Below are 13,583 nucleotides of genomic sequence, written 5' to 3' on the forward strand. Positions count from 1 at the left end.
TGTTTTGCAATGTGGAAGGAAGAGCAGTTATTCCAATTCTCTCCTGACTCTGCGGCCCTACTGGCTCGTGCTGTAATTATGCCTGATCTCATTAACGAAGCGCTGCCAGACCTGGCTGGGATTTGGAGAGGCGATCTAGGGAAAAGACAGGTGTTGGAAGAAGTGGCAGGACTGATTCACTTCTTGGCTGTCTTCCCTCTGAATCAGCAGGAAAATAATTAATATCCCAGGCTAGCAATAGGGGACAGCAGCCAGCTAGATAATTATACGGTCCTCCTTACAACCTGAGGTCCTGCTTATTTTTTAATAACCCAAGTAATCTCACTTAGTTGACAGTCGTGAGGAAAGGGCTGTATTAATTAGCAAACAAGTGCATTGTGTGAAGTGTTTGGTGAAGAGAAAACAAAGACAAAATGATTAGCTTTGCCTTAAATTCTCGGTGCGGCCTCTTGTTTCATCTGGGCGGGTGTTCGCAGCCTAAACCCAGTCCCTGGACTTGCGGTGGTGATTTCAGTGGAGCTCAGCTGGTCTGGGCTGTGGGAGGAGAGAGGCTTTGGTCTTGCTCGAAGGGTTCCCAGGGGGACAGCAACATCTCATATGGGCTGAGCAACCTGAGCTGGTGAAGATGTCCCTGCTCATGGCAGGGGTTGGACTGCATGAGCTGTGAAGGTCCCTTCAACCCAAACCGTTCTTTGATTCCTCTGCCTGTGTTTTAAAGGGGAAAAAGTAAGAAAAAATAGACACAGGAGCGGTCATATAGCACAGAAAGACTCATCACCATGCACAAGGCTGGGAAATCATATTGTCAAGGATATCAATCCATCCCAAAGCATCCAGATTGTTTCCTCTTTGTACGTGGTATTTTAATAAGTCTAATGATATACACAGCCAATGAAATGACTTTCCGTTGCTATATCTCTTTGCCAAAAACAGGGCATTGATGCCAAAAAGACATAGAGGGGGAAAAAGGGTTTCAGAATTGAGAAGTTTATATTTCAATTCCGAAGACGGGAAAAAAAGTATAATCCAGTTCAGCGGCATCAGTAGTTTAGAGAGAAAAAAAAAAAAAAGGATGGAAATCTCCTTCACATTCAGCTTCTTACAGCAAGAAAAGCCCAAAGGAGGTACAAGGCTTGTATCTGATTTAGACATTAGGGAAAACTTTCCAAGTCTAAGTTTGGAGGCTGTAGCATCCCTGTCCCTGGAGGCTCCAAACACCATCTTGGAAAAGCTGCATTGGGGGGTGCGGGAGGGGGATGGAGCACCGTCCTGGCCCTAACAGGCTCACCCTGTCCCCCCATTAGCAGGAGGACACAGCGTGACATGTGCAGCCCTGTGTTTTTGGGTACAGCATCACTACAGACCAGTTTTTATCTCGGGAGGTCAGTTAATCGGTGAAATAGCTCAGCCAGGGACACGGGGCATCGTCCCTCCCTCCAGGCACCTGAACCTACAACGTGTTGCTACCTGCAGATTGATGTTGTCAAACCGGGCTCTGCTGGGGGAAATCCCACAGCCTGATATCTGGGCCAGTGCAGGCGATTGCAGAAATCATGTTGGCAAATTGTGCAGAACCGGGCGGGCTACTTCTCATCATGCAAGCCAAGAAAAAGAAAATAAATGAGGCCTTTAATGCAAGTGCAGTAGCATTTTATGCTTCACATTGACATGGACCATACTTTCACAGCTTATATAGATATATGTTTCTTTCTGGGACCAGCATATGAGACTTACAACCACTGTCACACCTTAATGAATAACAGCGGAGACTCCTCCTGCTCTCCCTGATTTGCTGACTCCTGAATTCAAGCTGCAGGAACCATCTCTGATATTATCAGACTGTGTATTAAAATATAGCTTAGTTGTCAGTGAGTATTTCTCCCATTTTGCTCTTTCTCCGTGATCCAAAATTTTAAAGCAGACTTGGCCAAGCTGGGCATGGATTCAGGCAGAAAAACCCCAGGGTTCCATTTGGAATCGGAGGCTGTAACGGGATGCTCTTCTCCCTCTCCAGCCTTCCCATCTGACGATGTTTCTGCTCCAGATATTCATCTTCACCCTTGCTGGAGATAATGACCTCCACTACTCTGTCTAGCACTGTTAAATCTGCTTAAGGCATGAATGGTCATCTTTTTTTAATGTTGATTTGGGGTTCTGTCTAAAAAAAGATATGCATTTAAATGCTGATTTCCCCTAAAGCCTGATCCATGCCAAGATCTCCTGGTGGGTTGGGCTGGCGTTGGTGCTGTGGTGGTTGTACAAACCTGACACGGGGTTGCTGATGCGCCCTGTGATGCTTATTAGTAAGGAAAGAGTTTGCTGAGATGTTGCACACACCATGGTATGGGAAAAAGGGCTTTTACTCCATCCTGAACATGACCACCACGAGATGGGAGAGTGTGGAGAAACTCACCGAATATCAGATGTCCTGGGCGTTACTGAAGAGCCGCAACTGCTCCGGAGGTGCGTACGTGAGCGCATCGGCTGCAAAGCAAATTGACAGAAAACTGTCAAATTCAGGTGGACGTGGCCCAGCGGTCTTCAGCAGAAACAACTCCGCGACGGTAATCGGCCCTCCTGCTTCAATTAACGCCAGCAGCAAGAAAACACAGCTGGAGTTTGTTTGCTTTTCAGATTACCTGTGCAAAAATACCCCTTCTGTAACAGCTCCGCTTTGACGCCATCGCTCGCAGGTTTGTTGCTGGTTTTTATCTTGTAACTAGCGCTTAATCTTGTTTTCATTCCAGCCAAAGTGGGATGTTAAAAATGAGAAGAGTAAAGAAAAGCCCAGACAAATAAAGGGGGCAAAAAAAAAGGAAAAAAAAAACCTTGAAGGACTCCAAACAGAACAAAATCCTGTTAAGCAATAACTCACAATACCTGGACAGGTTTGCCAGGGTGCAGAGTGGATTTGGGTGCCCTATTTATCACTTCTCTTACCTGAGGAGTTGGACTTGTCCCCAGGCTTGTACAATACTGCAATATTTTAACAAACTTACTCTGTTCCGCTGTTCAGCAATGAGTCAACACGCCAGCTATGAGGAAGAAGCAGCGCCGGGGTTCGGCATCCACATAAATCACTGCAGCTCTGGTGCTTGGCCAGCCTATAAATATTAAGGGTTTGACATCAGTTTACATCAGCAGAGTAACTCAATTAATTCAATTTCTGTGGGATTATGCGAGCTGTTATTCATTAGCATTCACCTACCTGATCCCAGCGATGAGAAACCACTGAGTCAGAGCCCTCGATGTCTCAGGGTGTCGCTGGGTGCTGTGCTGTGGGTGCACAGTCCACAGGAGGTCGTCCCCGTGCTGGCTCCACGTGCATGTCAGTGCCATTAATTACTGCTAATTTAATTAAGTCGGCGTGCGCCTCTTGCATGCAAATTACAAAGTCAGTCTCAGTGAAGGAGATTAAGGAGGATGGATGTTTTTCAGTGGCTATTTGGATTGACGTAGCAGCTGGAAAATGTCGTGCACCAAGGCCCTTGGGTGTTGTATGGGAGCAAGGTGAGAGAACCTCAGCTTGGTAAGGAATTTAGCAGCCAGGATGCTGAATTAACTATATTTAGTTATTAACTATATTTAGTTATTATTTTAGGACAAGGAATTACTGGAGGGAGTCCAGCGGAGGGCTACAAAGATGCTGAGGGGTCTGGAGCATCTTATGAGGAGAGACTGAGAGAACTGGGGCTGTTCAGCCTGGAGAAGAGAAGCTGAGAGGGATCTCATCAATGTTTATAAATATCTCCAGGGTGGGTGTCAAGAGGATGGACCAGAGTCTGTTCAGTGGTGCCCAATGACAGGATGAGGGGCAACGGGCACAGACTGAAACACAGGAGGTTCCATCTGAATATGAGGAGAAACTTCTTTCCTTTGAGGTGCCAGAGCCCTGGACCAGGCTGCCCAGAGAGGTTGTGGAGTCTCCTTCTCTGGAGACATTCCAACCCGCCTGGACACATTCCTGTGTGACCTGCTCTGGTGGGTTGGACTGGATGATCTCCAGAGGTCCCTTCCAACCGCAACCATCCTGTGATTCTGTGATATTGATTATAAAATAGGTCTAAAATAAGTCTGTGCAGTTTCTGCTTGCAGATTGGGATGTTTTATCCATTACACGAGGTGCTCCACACAACATTAGTTCCATGTTGGCAAACACAAGGTCCTGCACATGCACAAGGTGAACAAGGACATGCCAGTTCTGTTCTTGCTCAGGGTGCAGGGTTGGGGACACCATCCTGAGCTCCAGGTCTTATCACATTATCACTCAGGCAACTGAAGCTGAATTCAGACATTTGTCCTTGTCCTGCCTCTGTTGATCCCCCTCCCATGCCAGCACAACCACGGTGGAGTTGTCATAGAATCATAGAATAGTTTGGGTTGGAAAGGACCTTCAAAGCTCATCTAGACCAACCCCTGCCATGAGCAGGGACATCTGCACCAGCTCAGGTTGCTCAGAGCCCCGTCCAGCCTGGCCTGGGATGTCTCCAGGGATGGTTCATCCACCACCTCTCTGGCCAACCTGGGACAGGCTCTCACCACCCTCAATGTAAAAAATTTCTTCCTCATGTCTGGCCTGAATCTCCCCTCTTTTATTTTAAAACCCCTTGTCCTATCACAACAGGCCCTGCTCAAAATCTGTCCCCATCTTTCTTATCAGTCCTTTTTAAGTACAGAAAGGCCGCACTAAGGTCTCCCCGGAGCTTCTCTCCTCCAGCTGAACAGCCCAACTCTCTCAGCCTGTCCTCCCAGCAGAGCTGTTCCAGCCTCGCATCATTTCTGGGGCTCCTCTGGCCCCTCTCCAGCAGGTCCATGTGTGTCCTGTGCTGAGGACCCAGAGCTGGCCCAGCACTGCAGGGGGGTCTCCCCAGAGCTGAGCAGAGGGGCAGAATCCCCTCCCTCCACCTGCTGTCTGCCCTGTCCCCATGGGGACCCATCCAAGGAGCTCTGCTGACCCCCAATCTGGTATTAGACCTACCCCCTTCAGCTAACCCAACTTATCCCTGTCTTAGCTGTTGGAGACCCATAGAATGTCCTGAGTTGGAAGGGACCCACAAGGATCATCGAGTCCAACTCCTGTCCCTGCACAGGACAACCCCACAGTTCACACGAGGTGTCTGAGGCCGTTGTCCAGTCTCTTCTTGAACACTGTCAGGTTGGGGCCGTGACACCTCCCTGGGGAGCCTGTTCCAGTGTCCAGCACCCTCTGGGTGAAGAACCTTTTCCTCATGTCCAGCCTGAACCTCCCCGGCACATCTTCCTGCCATTCCCTCAAGTTCTGTTGTTGGTCGCTAAAGAGAAAAGTTCAGTGCCTGTCCCTCCTGCTCCCCTTGTGAGGAAGCTACAGCCCCATGAGCTCTCCCCTCAGTCTCCTCTTCTCCAGGCTGAACAAACCCAGTGACTTCAGCCGCTCCTCATATGGCTTCCCCTCCAAACCCTTCACCAACTTCATAGCCTCTTCTGGACGCTCCTTAGTAGCTTAATATCTTGCTTATACTGTGGTTAGCTTTTTTATACTGTGGGTTGGTCCCTGCTTGGTCCCTCTGGGAAGAGCCAAACCAAGATCACCAAAGGTCCAGGCTGGATTGCCAGCTCCACTGCCAAACTGGCAGCAGCTGTCTCCATGGTGGGTACAGCACCAAGCACAGATAGGTTTCTGGTTAGAGCCACTGGGATTAAAGTGTTGCAAATACATAGCACCAGTTTCAGCCTTTGAACAGGCTCAATAAAGAAAAAAACAAGGGGTGAGCGCGGTGGGGGAGAGGGAATGGGAAATTAATAAAGCTGCAAGTAAATTTGCAGTCTTGAAAGGCAATTGTCAAGCTCAAAATTGAATTTTCTGGTTGGGAGGAGACCTTTGATAGAACCACAATGTTTTTATCCTCAGGGAAATTTTAAAGTATTACTCAGTTCTAGGCTAGCTGCAAGCTCAAAATGCAAAGCTGGATTTCACCCAGCCCAGCGTTCAGGCAATGCTTGTCTGCAGAGTCTGGATGTACCTCTGTTGTGCAGCACCCCTGAGCAAGCACCAAGTGGAGGCAGCACTGGTTCCCCCACACATTTACACCACTGTCTGTAGGGTTTTCTGCTCTGTGGTTTGGCCCCCAAATATTTAGATCAAGGTTGTCCCTGCAAAGACACACCTGCAGCAGACATGAGCAGGAGAAAATAAAGTTTTTACAATGAAGCACTGGGCCAGGTTGGCCAGAGAAGTGATCCTGGAGACCCCCATCCCTGGAGACATCCCAGGCCAGGCTGGACGGGGCTCTGAGCAACCTGAGCTGGTGCAGATGTCCCTGCTCATGGCAGGGGGGGCACTGGATGAGCTTGGAAGGTCCCTTCCAACCCAAACTATTGTATGATTCTATGGTAAAGGGGTCTCTGAGTAGGACCTGCAAGAGGTGGCAGAAACAGGGGAAATACCCTACCTGACCCTGCCTGATGGGATGTGATGAGACTTGCTGGGTAAGTGCCTACTGGTCCGTGATTTCTGCCTGGAGAGGTTCTGCCCTTCAGAGATGATGCTCCTCTCTCACTGAAATAAACAGGACAAGGATAAGGCAAAGGATGTGCAAACCACACACTCCAAGCAGAAAGAATGTCCACCCAGCTCTTGCCTTTTTCTCTCCCACCCATCAGGCACCTGAATTCCCTTTTAAATGGGGGAAAAAAATGCACTGGGGAAGGCCTTTGAAGGTGAGAAGATGCTGTGCTATTCGCAGCCAGTGCTATACCACTTATCTCATAGAATCTCAGCATCATAGAATCGTAGAATCGTTTTGGTTGGAGAAGACCTTTAAGTTCATCAAGTCCAACAGCTAACCCTGCCAAGTCCACCACTAAACTGTGTCCCTAAGAACTGCATTTTAAAGAACTTAGTTACTTCATTACAGAACTTTTAATGACTTCATTTTAAAATGTTCCTGTGTTTGGTGGATGGCTGCAGGCAAGAAGCCAAGATGACCAAGCTTTGTGCTGCTTGGCAGGCAGCTTCCCACCACTGCAGGTCACACAAATCCTGTTCTACTTGTGCACCCACCAGCCAAGACGAACCATCACACAGCTACTGAAGAGCATCAAGACAAACCAGCCAGCCCCAAAGCCAAGAAACACCTGGGAAAAGTTGTATTTAAAACAAAATTCTTTAATAATTTGAACTATAAAGACACAAATTAGTGCTTGACTGCAGCATGAATAACAAATGAAATACATTAAATATTTCAAAGCTATAGTGGTTTGCAAAACAAGATATGCTGATACATATAGGCCTAATTTTAGTTACCAGCTGGTTCGGTATGAAGAATCAGTTCACTGTATCAAAATTGTCAATAAACATCGCTCAATGCAGCTGTGTTTTACAAACCAACTACTATTCATCTGTCACAGTGTCATTATCAATCTGCAACAATAGACTGAATTTCAGGAAAAAACCCGCACGTTAGAAGTAATAGTGTCAATGTTAGAAAGTTTGGTCACGTAACACATGGGGTATTTCATGTCCATTACAGGTGGACAAAGGTAATTTGATAAGACAGTAAACATCATCAGTGTGTTAAGCTGCGTTCAATAGTCAACATCAAATAGTCAACATCAGTTTGGAAGACCAAGAGAAAAATCAGTTCCTGTTTGGTCTAAGGAATAACTTCTGTTTATGCTGCTTGAAACCCCCGCTTCCAAAATCCAGGGAGCAATAGTACACATAACCAAAATTCTTCTGCAGCGACTGACCAAGGCTTTAATTTAGAAAACACTTTAGTGTATCATTTCATTTGAGCATGTATGAAAACCCATGTTTATTCAACATCGGTTTTGGAGGAACATATATCTGTCCCACGGTTTTGGGGAAAGAAGACTCTGAGATTGTGCTTACAGCTATTCTTGTGTTTTGGTGACAAAGGACAAATAATCAAAAGATCTCTTATCTCTGCATTTTTAAAAGCTCAACAATCTGCTCTAAACATCAGGAAGATTCAACTTGTGTGGAATATGTGCAAAAAAATTTTGCAGGCACTGTTTTAGGGTCTTGCACTAGCTGGATTCTGAACTTGGTTCTTCTTAAATCTGCTATCACATGCTTACTCAAATCGATAGACTTTCAACAAATGAAAAAGGAGAGTTCCAAAGCAAAGAAAGAAGTTCAGGCATCAACCTTGCCCCCAAAATTGTACATATGGATCCAAATATCCCCAGTCCTGTTTGCAGCATCAGGCTGGGAGCTCCACTAACCGGGCTCTGCGCAAAGTGCTGGCTTGACTGCTGCGCCCTCACACTGCCTGTCCTCGAACTACACACCCCAAAACAAACGCATCCCTCAATCGGCTTTAAACATCTGAAAAGATGCAATAGCATCAGGGGTGTGGGATTTGCAGGCACAAATCTGAGCCAAGCAGAGGCAGCCACATTAATGGATGTTTCTGGAGAACGACTGAAATGAGTTCCGTGAGTCCCGCAGTAGCATTTTTAACAAAAAAAACCCAAACTAATCCTCTACCTACCAAAGACCTTATGGACCCCAAGAGAAAACACGGCCTCAGCTGTGAGAAAAGACTTGCGACAGAGAGATCAGGCACTTGGCAGATGTAGGCAGTCGTGAGCGAGAAACTGAACACAGAAACCCAAACCCAATCTCAATAGCTATACAGTATATTCTCTGCAGTTACGTGACGGACTCTCAAACACAGCTGGACGTTCCAGATGGATAAGGAAAGAATTCATTCATGTACGAAACAATCCGTGTCATGTTCTGTCCTCATAAAACAACAGCTGAATCATCCACAATGAACCGAATGTGACAGAGTCGACATCGCTTCTATGGTAAAGAGCGCAGAGTCAGCACGGAAAGTCAAATGTATAAACAGCAAAACATTCACGCCTGTAACGTAAGTATCTAAAGTGCAGTTATCGGGAGAGCGGTTGATGTAATATTATGGGATTCCATGCTTAATCTTTTTTATTCTCTTTCCATGTAAGATTTCTAAATCTCCTTCTGGCTTTTTGCTTTTCCGGGGTCTTTAAGACTCTGTCATTCATCCCTCTTCATACTGAAGTCTCACAGTTAAAACAGTATATTGCAGTTAAAGCCTTCCACCGTCTACTTATAAAGTGCAGACGGGGAGATGGGCTTTCTTTAAACCAAATGTTTTACCTGAATACATTAATTAAAATTATGGGGCACACATTCCGCCAAAATGAAGGCGTTTTCCTGGATTTTGAGGTCTAATGAAGAAAACAGCAGCGCTGCTTCGTTACAGCTTGTCTTCAACTTAGAAGCGCTATATTGAACTGTCTCACCACCTGCTATCAAATGCCAAAAATATATCTACAGAGGGAAACAGGTTTAGAAAAACCAGTATTACTAAAATTCTTGACTGCAGACTAAACAAGGTTGTAGCAACTGTGAGAAACACTTGTGATACTGGGAGGATTTTCTGTTGCTAAGAGTTTCACATGGAGGAGTTTGCTGAAAAATGAATTCAGCTGTTTGAAACCAGGTTTTAGGAGCAAATGCATTGCGGCCAAAAGAATCAACTGCATTTCAAATAATACAATTTCCCTTCAGCAAAAAAAGATAGGCCTGGGAATGAACACAGCGTAACATTAAAGAGAATTAAAATTAATTACAAACCAGTGTTTTCTGTCACATCCCTCGCAAGAACATGTAAAACAAATTGTACTGTTGGCATCTTAGCTTCAAATGTAACTTAACTGCCAAAAAGGTTTCACTTGATCTGTCTGAATTAAAGTCCTACTTGTATCTCTTTCTAAAGCAGCCAGACTTCTGCACGCAGGTGAACAGCAGACTGGGCACAAACTGGAAGCGTCACCGAACAAACTGGGATGTTCACGGAGAGCGAAGGGCCATCCAGCAGATACAACACTGGTGCCATCCTCAGGGGCTGGACATTACACGTCAGGCTGCTCTAACGTCTGCACCTTCAGGCAAACGTTAATTAAGGACAAGGGTATTGTATGATACGTGACAGAGGTAGATCGGCAAGCGATAAACTGCATATTCCATTTCTGACTATGGGATAGTCTTCTAAATACTGATGGGGAGGCACATCTTCCCTGTGCTGAAAGAAAGAAAAGCATTAAAATGAAGTCCAGAGATAAGTAATACTGCTAACCAACAACACTGCCTTCAAAACACCGACGAGATTCCTCCTTGATGGCAGAATTCTGTTTATCACGTCTTATCTTCAGTTCTGGATGATGTACGTCTTGAGCTGTATCCAGAAAATCTCGATTCCCAGAACAAGGTGTGGTGTTGATCTGTACTGGGAGAATAACTTTGAATGTTTTTCCTCTTATTTCCAAGGAAGAATTTTTCAGCTCATGGTCTGCAGAACTACTGGCTGCTGATCTGTGCCAAGCTGATAGTCGTAAGGTGGCAGATTTCCTGGTTCTTCATAGATGTTAAAGAATAAATGAGTTCATTGCTGTTAAATCTGTCCGATACATCCTGTAGGAGTCATTAAAAGACATCCGCTGTTTCCATAATTCCCTTTAAAGTACCTGCTGTCTGAATCCTACTCAAAAAACAGGATCAAAGATGACCTACCTTATAAGATGTAGTGCAAGAAAAGTTCAGGATATGCTGCTCTAAGGTTTGTAGGAAAAAAAAAACCATCAGCGTGTCATACAAGTGATATAAATAAAAAGCACTTTAACAAACATTTAACACATTACAGGAGTAAGGACGTATGTCTTTCCAGGCACTAGAAAAGGCAGCCTGAATTTCAGCGACATGCAGTTAAAACTGGCTTGCTATTTTCAATATCACTCACAAGATCAGTAAGGCAGTGTAACCAAAGCACCCATCATTTTACACTATTTATGCTTAGGAATCACATTTCTAAATTACATTCTTCAGGGTCTAACATGACCTGAAAGAAAGGCGGCTGGAAGGGTGCTAGAAGTGTGCGTGTTATTGGTTATTTGAAATGAAGGAAGAAGCCAATTTGTGTAATTTTAAAGATAAAAACATCAGTCACATATGATATGTGAACGAAAAGCTACAGCAGCATAGAAATAAAATGAGCTTTTCCAACTGTTTTCTTTTTTTTAATCCTAATAATTTAGTTCAACAAGATCTGAAAATAAACATACACTTGCTAGTTGCAAATGCGTAGGAGAATCAAGAAATTTCTTTAAAATTTACCACTGCAGAGATGCCTTATCGATAAGAAAGTGGGTTTGCAGCACACTCTGGTTCCTGCAATTACAGGCAAACCAAACAGAGCCCCCACATCCTCCAGTAACAAAACTAAGGCCACTAAAATAAAGGTTTTGTTCATTTTCTTAAAAATAATATCATACCTAGCAGATGTCAGAAGTGACTGTTGATAGGTCTTGTTGCTGCACTGCTCCTATTGTGGGACCCCTGCCCTAACTTAAAAAAGACATGTAAACATACTAATAATAAGAAAATCGGATACAGTGTACAGCAGCATGCTTGGGAGAGCCTGGAGGTGAATAGGCAGGCACTTCTTTTTAAGATATATTTTTAAAACGGTTCTCAAATCTCTTTACAAAAAAATATACCTGCTGGAAAATTAAAGATACCTGATCCAAGACAGCATTTTCCTACCTCTATGCTAGTTATTCCGATGTCTTTCAACCTGAAGATCACTCAAATTTCCCAACACAGAGGCGCTGACCTTGTCTATGGAACTGGAGCCTACTGACAACAAATCTCGTTTAAAATTCTCATTCAAGAATCTTTACAGTGGTTGGTTGATTACAGACTGAAATGCGCCGCTATCGGCACGTGCTTAAATCTCACCGACGTCACCCAAAGTTAAGCATCTTTTTCTAGCTCTGAGTTTGGGTCTATTTGATCCCAAGAGCCCAGGGCCAGTCACATAACAAAAGCCACAATTTTATTTGGAGATTCACATCAGCAGGAGCGCTACTGATGGACACGGAAGGTGCAGAAACAGAAAAAGACATTAAAAGGAGGAGACAATTTTAGTCAGTGTTGATTTCAGCCCGACTTTTTAGCAGCTGAAGCAAGGAAACTTAACACTAAGCCAGGATTTTGTGATCTGCGAGGCAGCTTTATAGCTACCGTGCCTTGCTGCTGTGGGCATGTTTTAAATCAATACAGAATGGGATTTCTAATCAGTCTGAGCGTTTATTTCCCTTTTTTCCTTCATGGCAAGAAGGATAAATCCCTCAGAGCGTCAGAAGCAGATAAGAATTGCATAGCCTGGCAGCTAGGAAGCCCAGAGACAGGTTCCATTAGTTGCCCCAAGATCTGAAGGGTCAAAACCACAGCCTCCAATATGAGGTATATTTTGAAAAACTGTGTTAAGTCAATGTTTTCTTTATGCTTACTCATTAACTTTCAGCAGCTGGGTAGATAAAAATTGCAGAAACCAGAGGGTTTGTGTCCCCCATTATTCCCCAAAATTTGATTTTAAACAGGTGGTCAACTTTCCAGAGTAACCACATGGTAGATAGATTAAGAGCAAGCGAGGTGCTGCCAATTATATTTTGGGGTATCCTCAACATCAATCTTGTTCCTCGCTCTTTCTTCAATATTTCTGCATAAGAAGATGCTTCTGAAAGTCAGATCAATATTTAAGACTTGTAAAATACGGGAAAGAGATGAAATCAAAGCTGAACCGGCACACATCTAAGGTGTTTGTCAATCTGTAGCATGAATGGGACGTGGGGAGCAGACAGTAGGGAGGTATGTAAATAATAATTATAAAAAATAAAAAATTGTGTTTCTTGTTTTTATACGGTCACTCTGCAGTCTCTCGATGGATCACTGGTCAAACTAGGAATTCGGTTTCCACAAATGAACTAGAATCCCTGTAATGCTTCACCATCTTAAGTGTCTTCTGGACTACAGAGAAAATGGAAGCTCAATACAAAATGAACTCAATGGCACAGGGATCCCAACCGTTTTGCTTAAAATATAAATTGCAAAGGAGGCTGTGGAAAAGCAAGGTAGAATAAAGCCCCAAATCAATCATTACATACTTCATTAATTGTATAAAAGTGCAAGATTAAAGTAGTTCAGGTTAAGCATTCAGTTCACTATAGGCCACACAAATGCTTAGCTTGGCCATCAATGGCCCGTTTTTGTCATTCAGTTACTAATATTAGTTTAAACCACAGAGAGAACGACAACTGAATGAAAAACGTATGCAATCCACTTCAAAAATGGTTAGTCTTCTGTGACCAGCACGAAATACTAGCTCAGTATCATCAGCTATACAATATATACATAAAAATATTGTGTCTTAATCTTTGTTTTAACAACTTAGAATAAAGCTGTACTAAACATTATTTCCCTAGTGTGCCAACTCTTTGCTCTGTTCTGGCTGGCTGGCCCAGTATGACAGAGAAGTCCTTTGATAGCAACGGTACTTGAATTGATCCATAATTTTGACACTTCAGCCATAATAAATTGTTGAATCGCTTTATTCAGCCAGGCTGGGTGATCGCACATTGAGTGCCCAGGTCTCGGTCAAAGCTTCTTGGGCGGCTCCACAAGGAGAATGGGCCATATTCCAAAAACAAACTGTTGAAGAGAAAAATGGGAAGAGGGGAAAGATTTCTTGGAATAT

The 13,583-nt window shown here is 44.2% G+C and overlaps 1 protein-coding gene across 2 annotated transcripts in view; it reads right to left on the reverse strand.

Moving 5' to 3' along the window:
• Positions 1–7,180: 7,180 nt before the first annotated feature.
• The window catches only part of ACER3 (alkaline ceramidase 3), a 65,363-nt gene continuing 58,960 nt past the window's right edge, over positions 7,181–13,583 (reverse strand). Inside the window, exons 11-12 of one of the 2 annotated variants that reach the window (XR_010607707.1) lie at positions 10,562–13,537; positions 7,181–10,462 (exon numbers count right to left, since the gene is read on the reverse strand). Coding sequence is in view for 1 of the 2 variants with exons in the window: in XM_065653458.1 (XP_065509530.1) it covers positions 13,484–13,537 (54 nt within the window). In the remaining variant the exon portion in view is untranslated. Of the gene's footprint in view, positions 13,538–13,583 lie in introns of both variants that reach the window. The other variant, XM_065653458.1, reaches the window with a different exon arrangement.

Source organism: Caloenas nicobarica, chromosome 1 (genome assembly GCF_036013445.1).
Source record: "Caloenas nicobarica isolate bCalNic1 chromosome 1, bCalNic1.hap1, whole genome shotgun sequence".
NCBI lineage: Eukaryota > Metazoa > Chordata > Aves > Columbiformes > Columbidae > Caloenas > Caloenas nicobarica.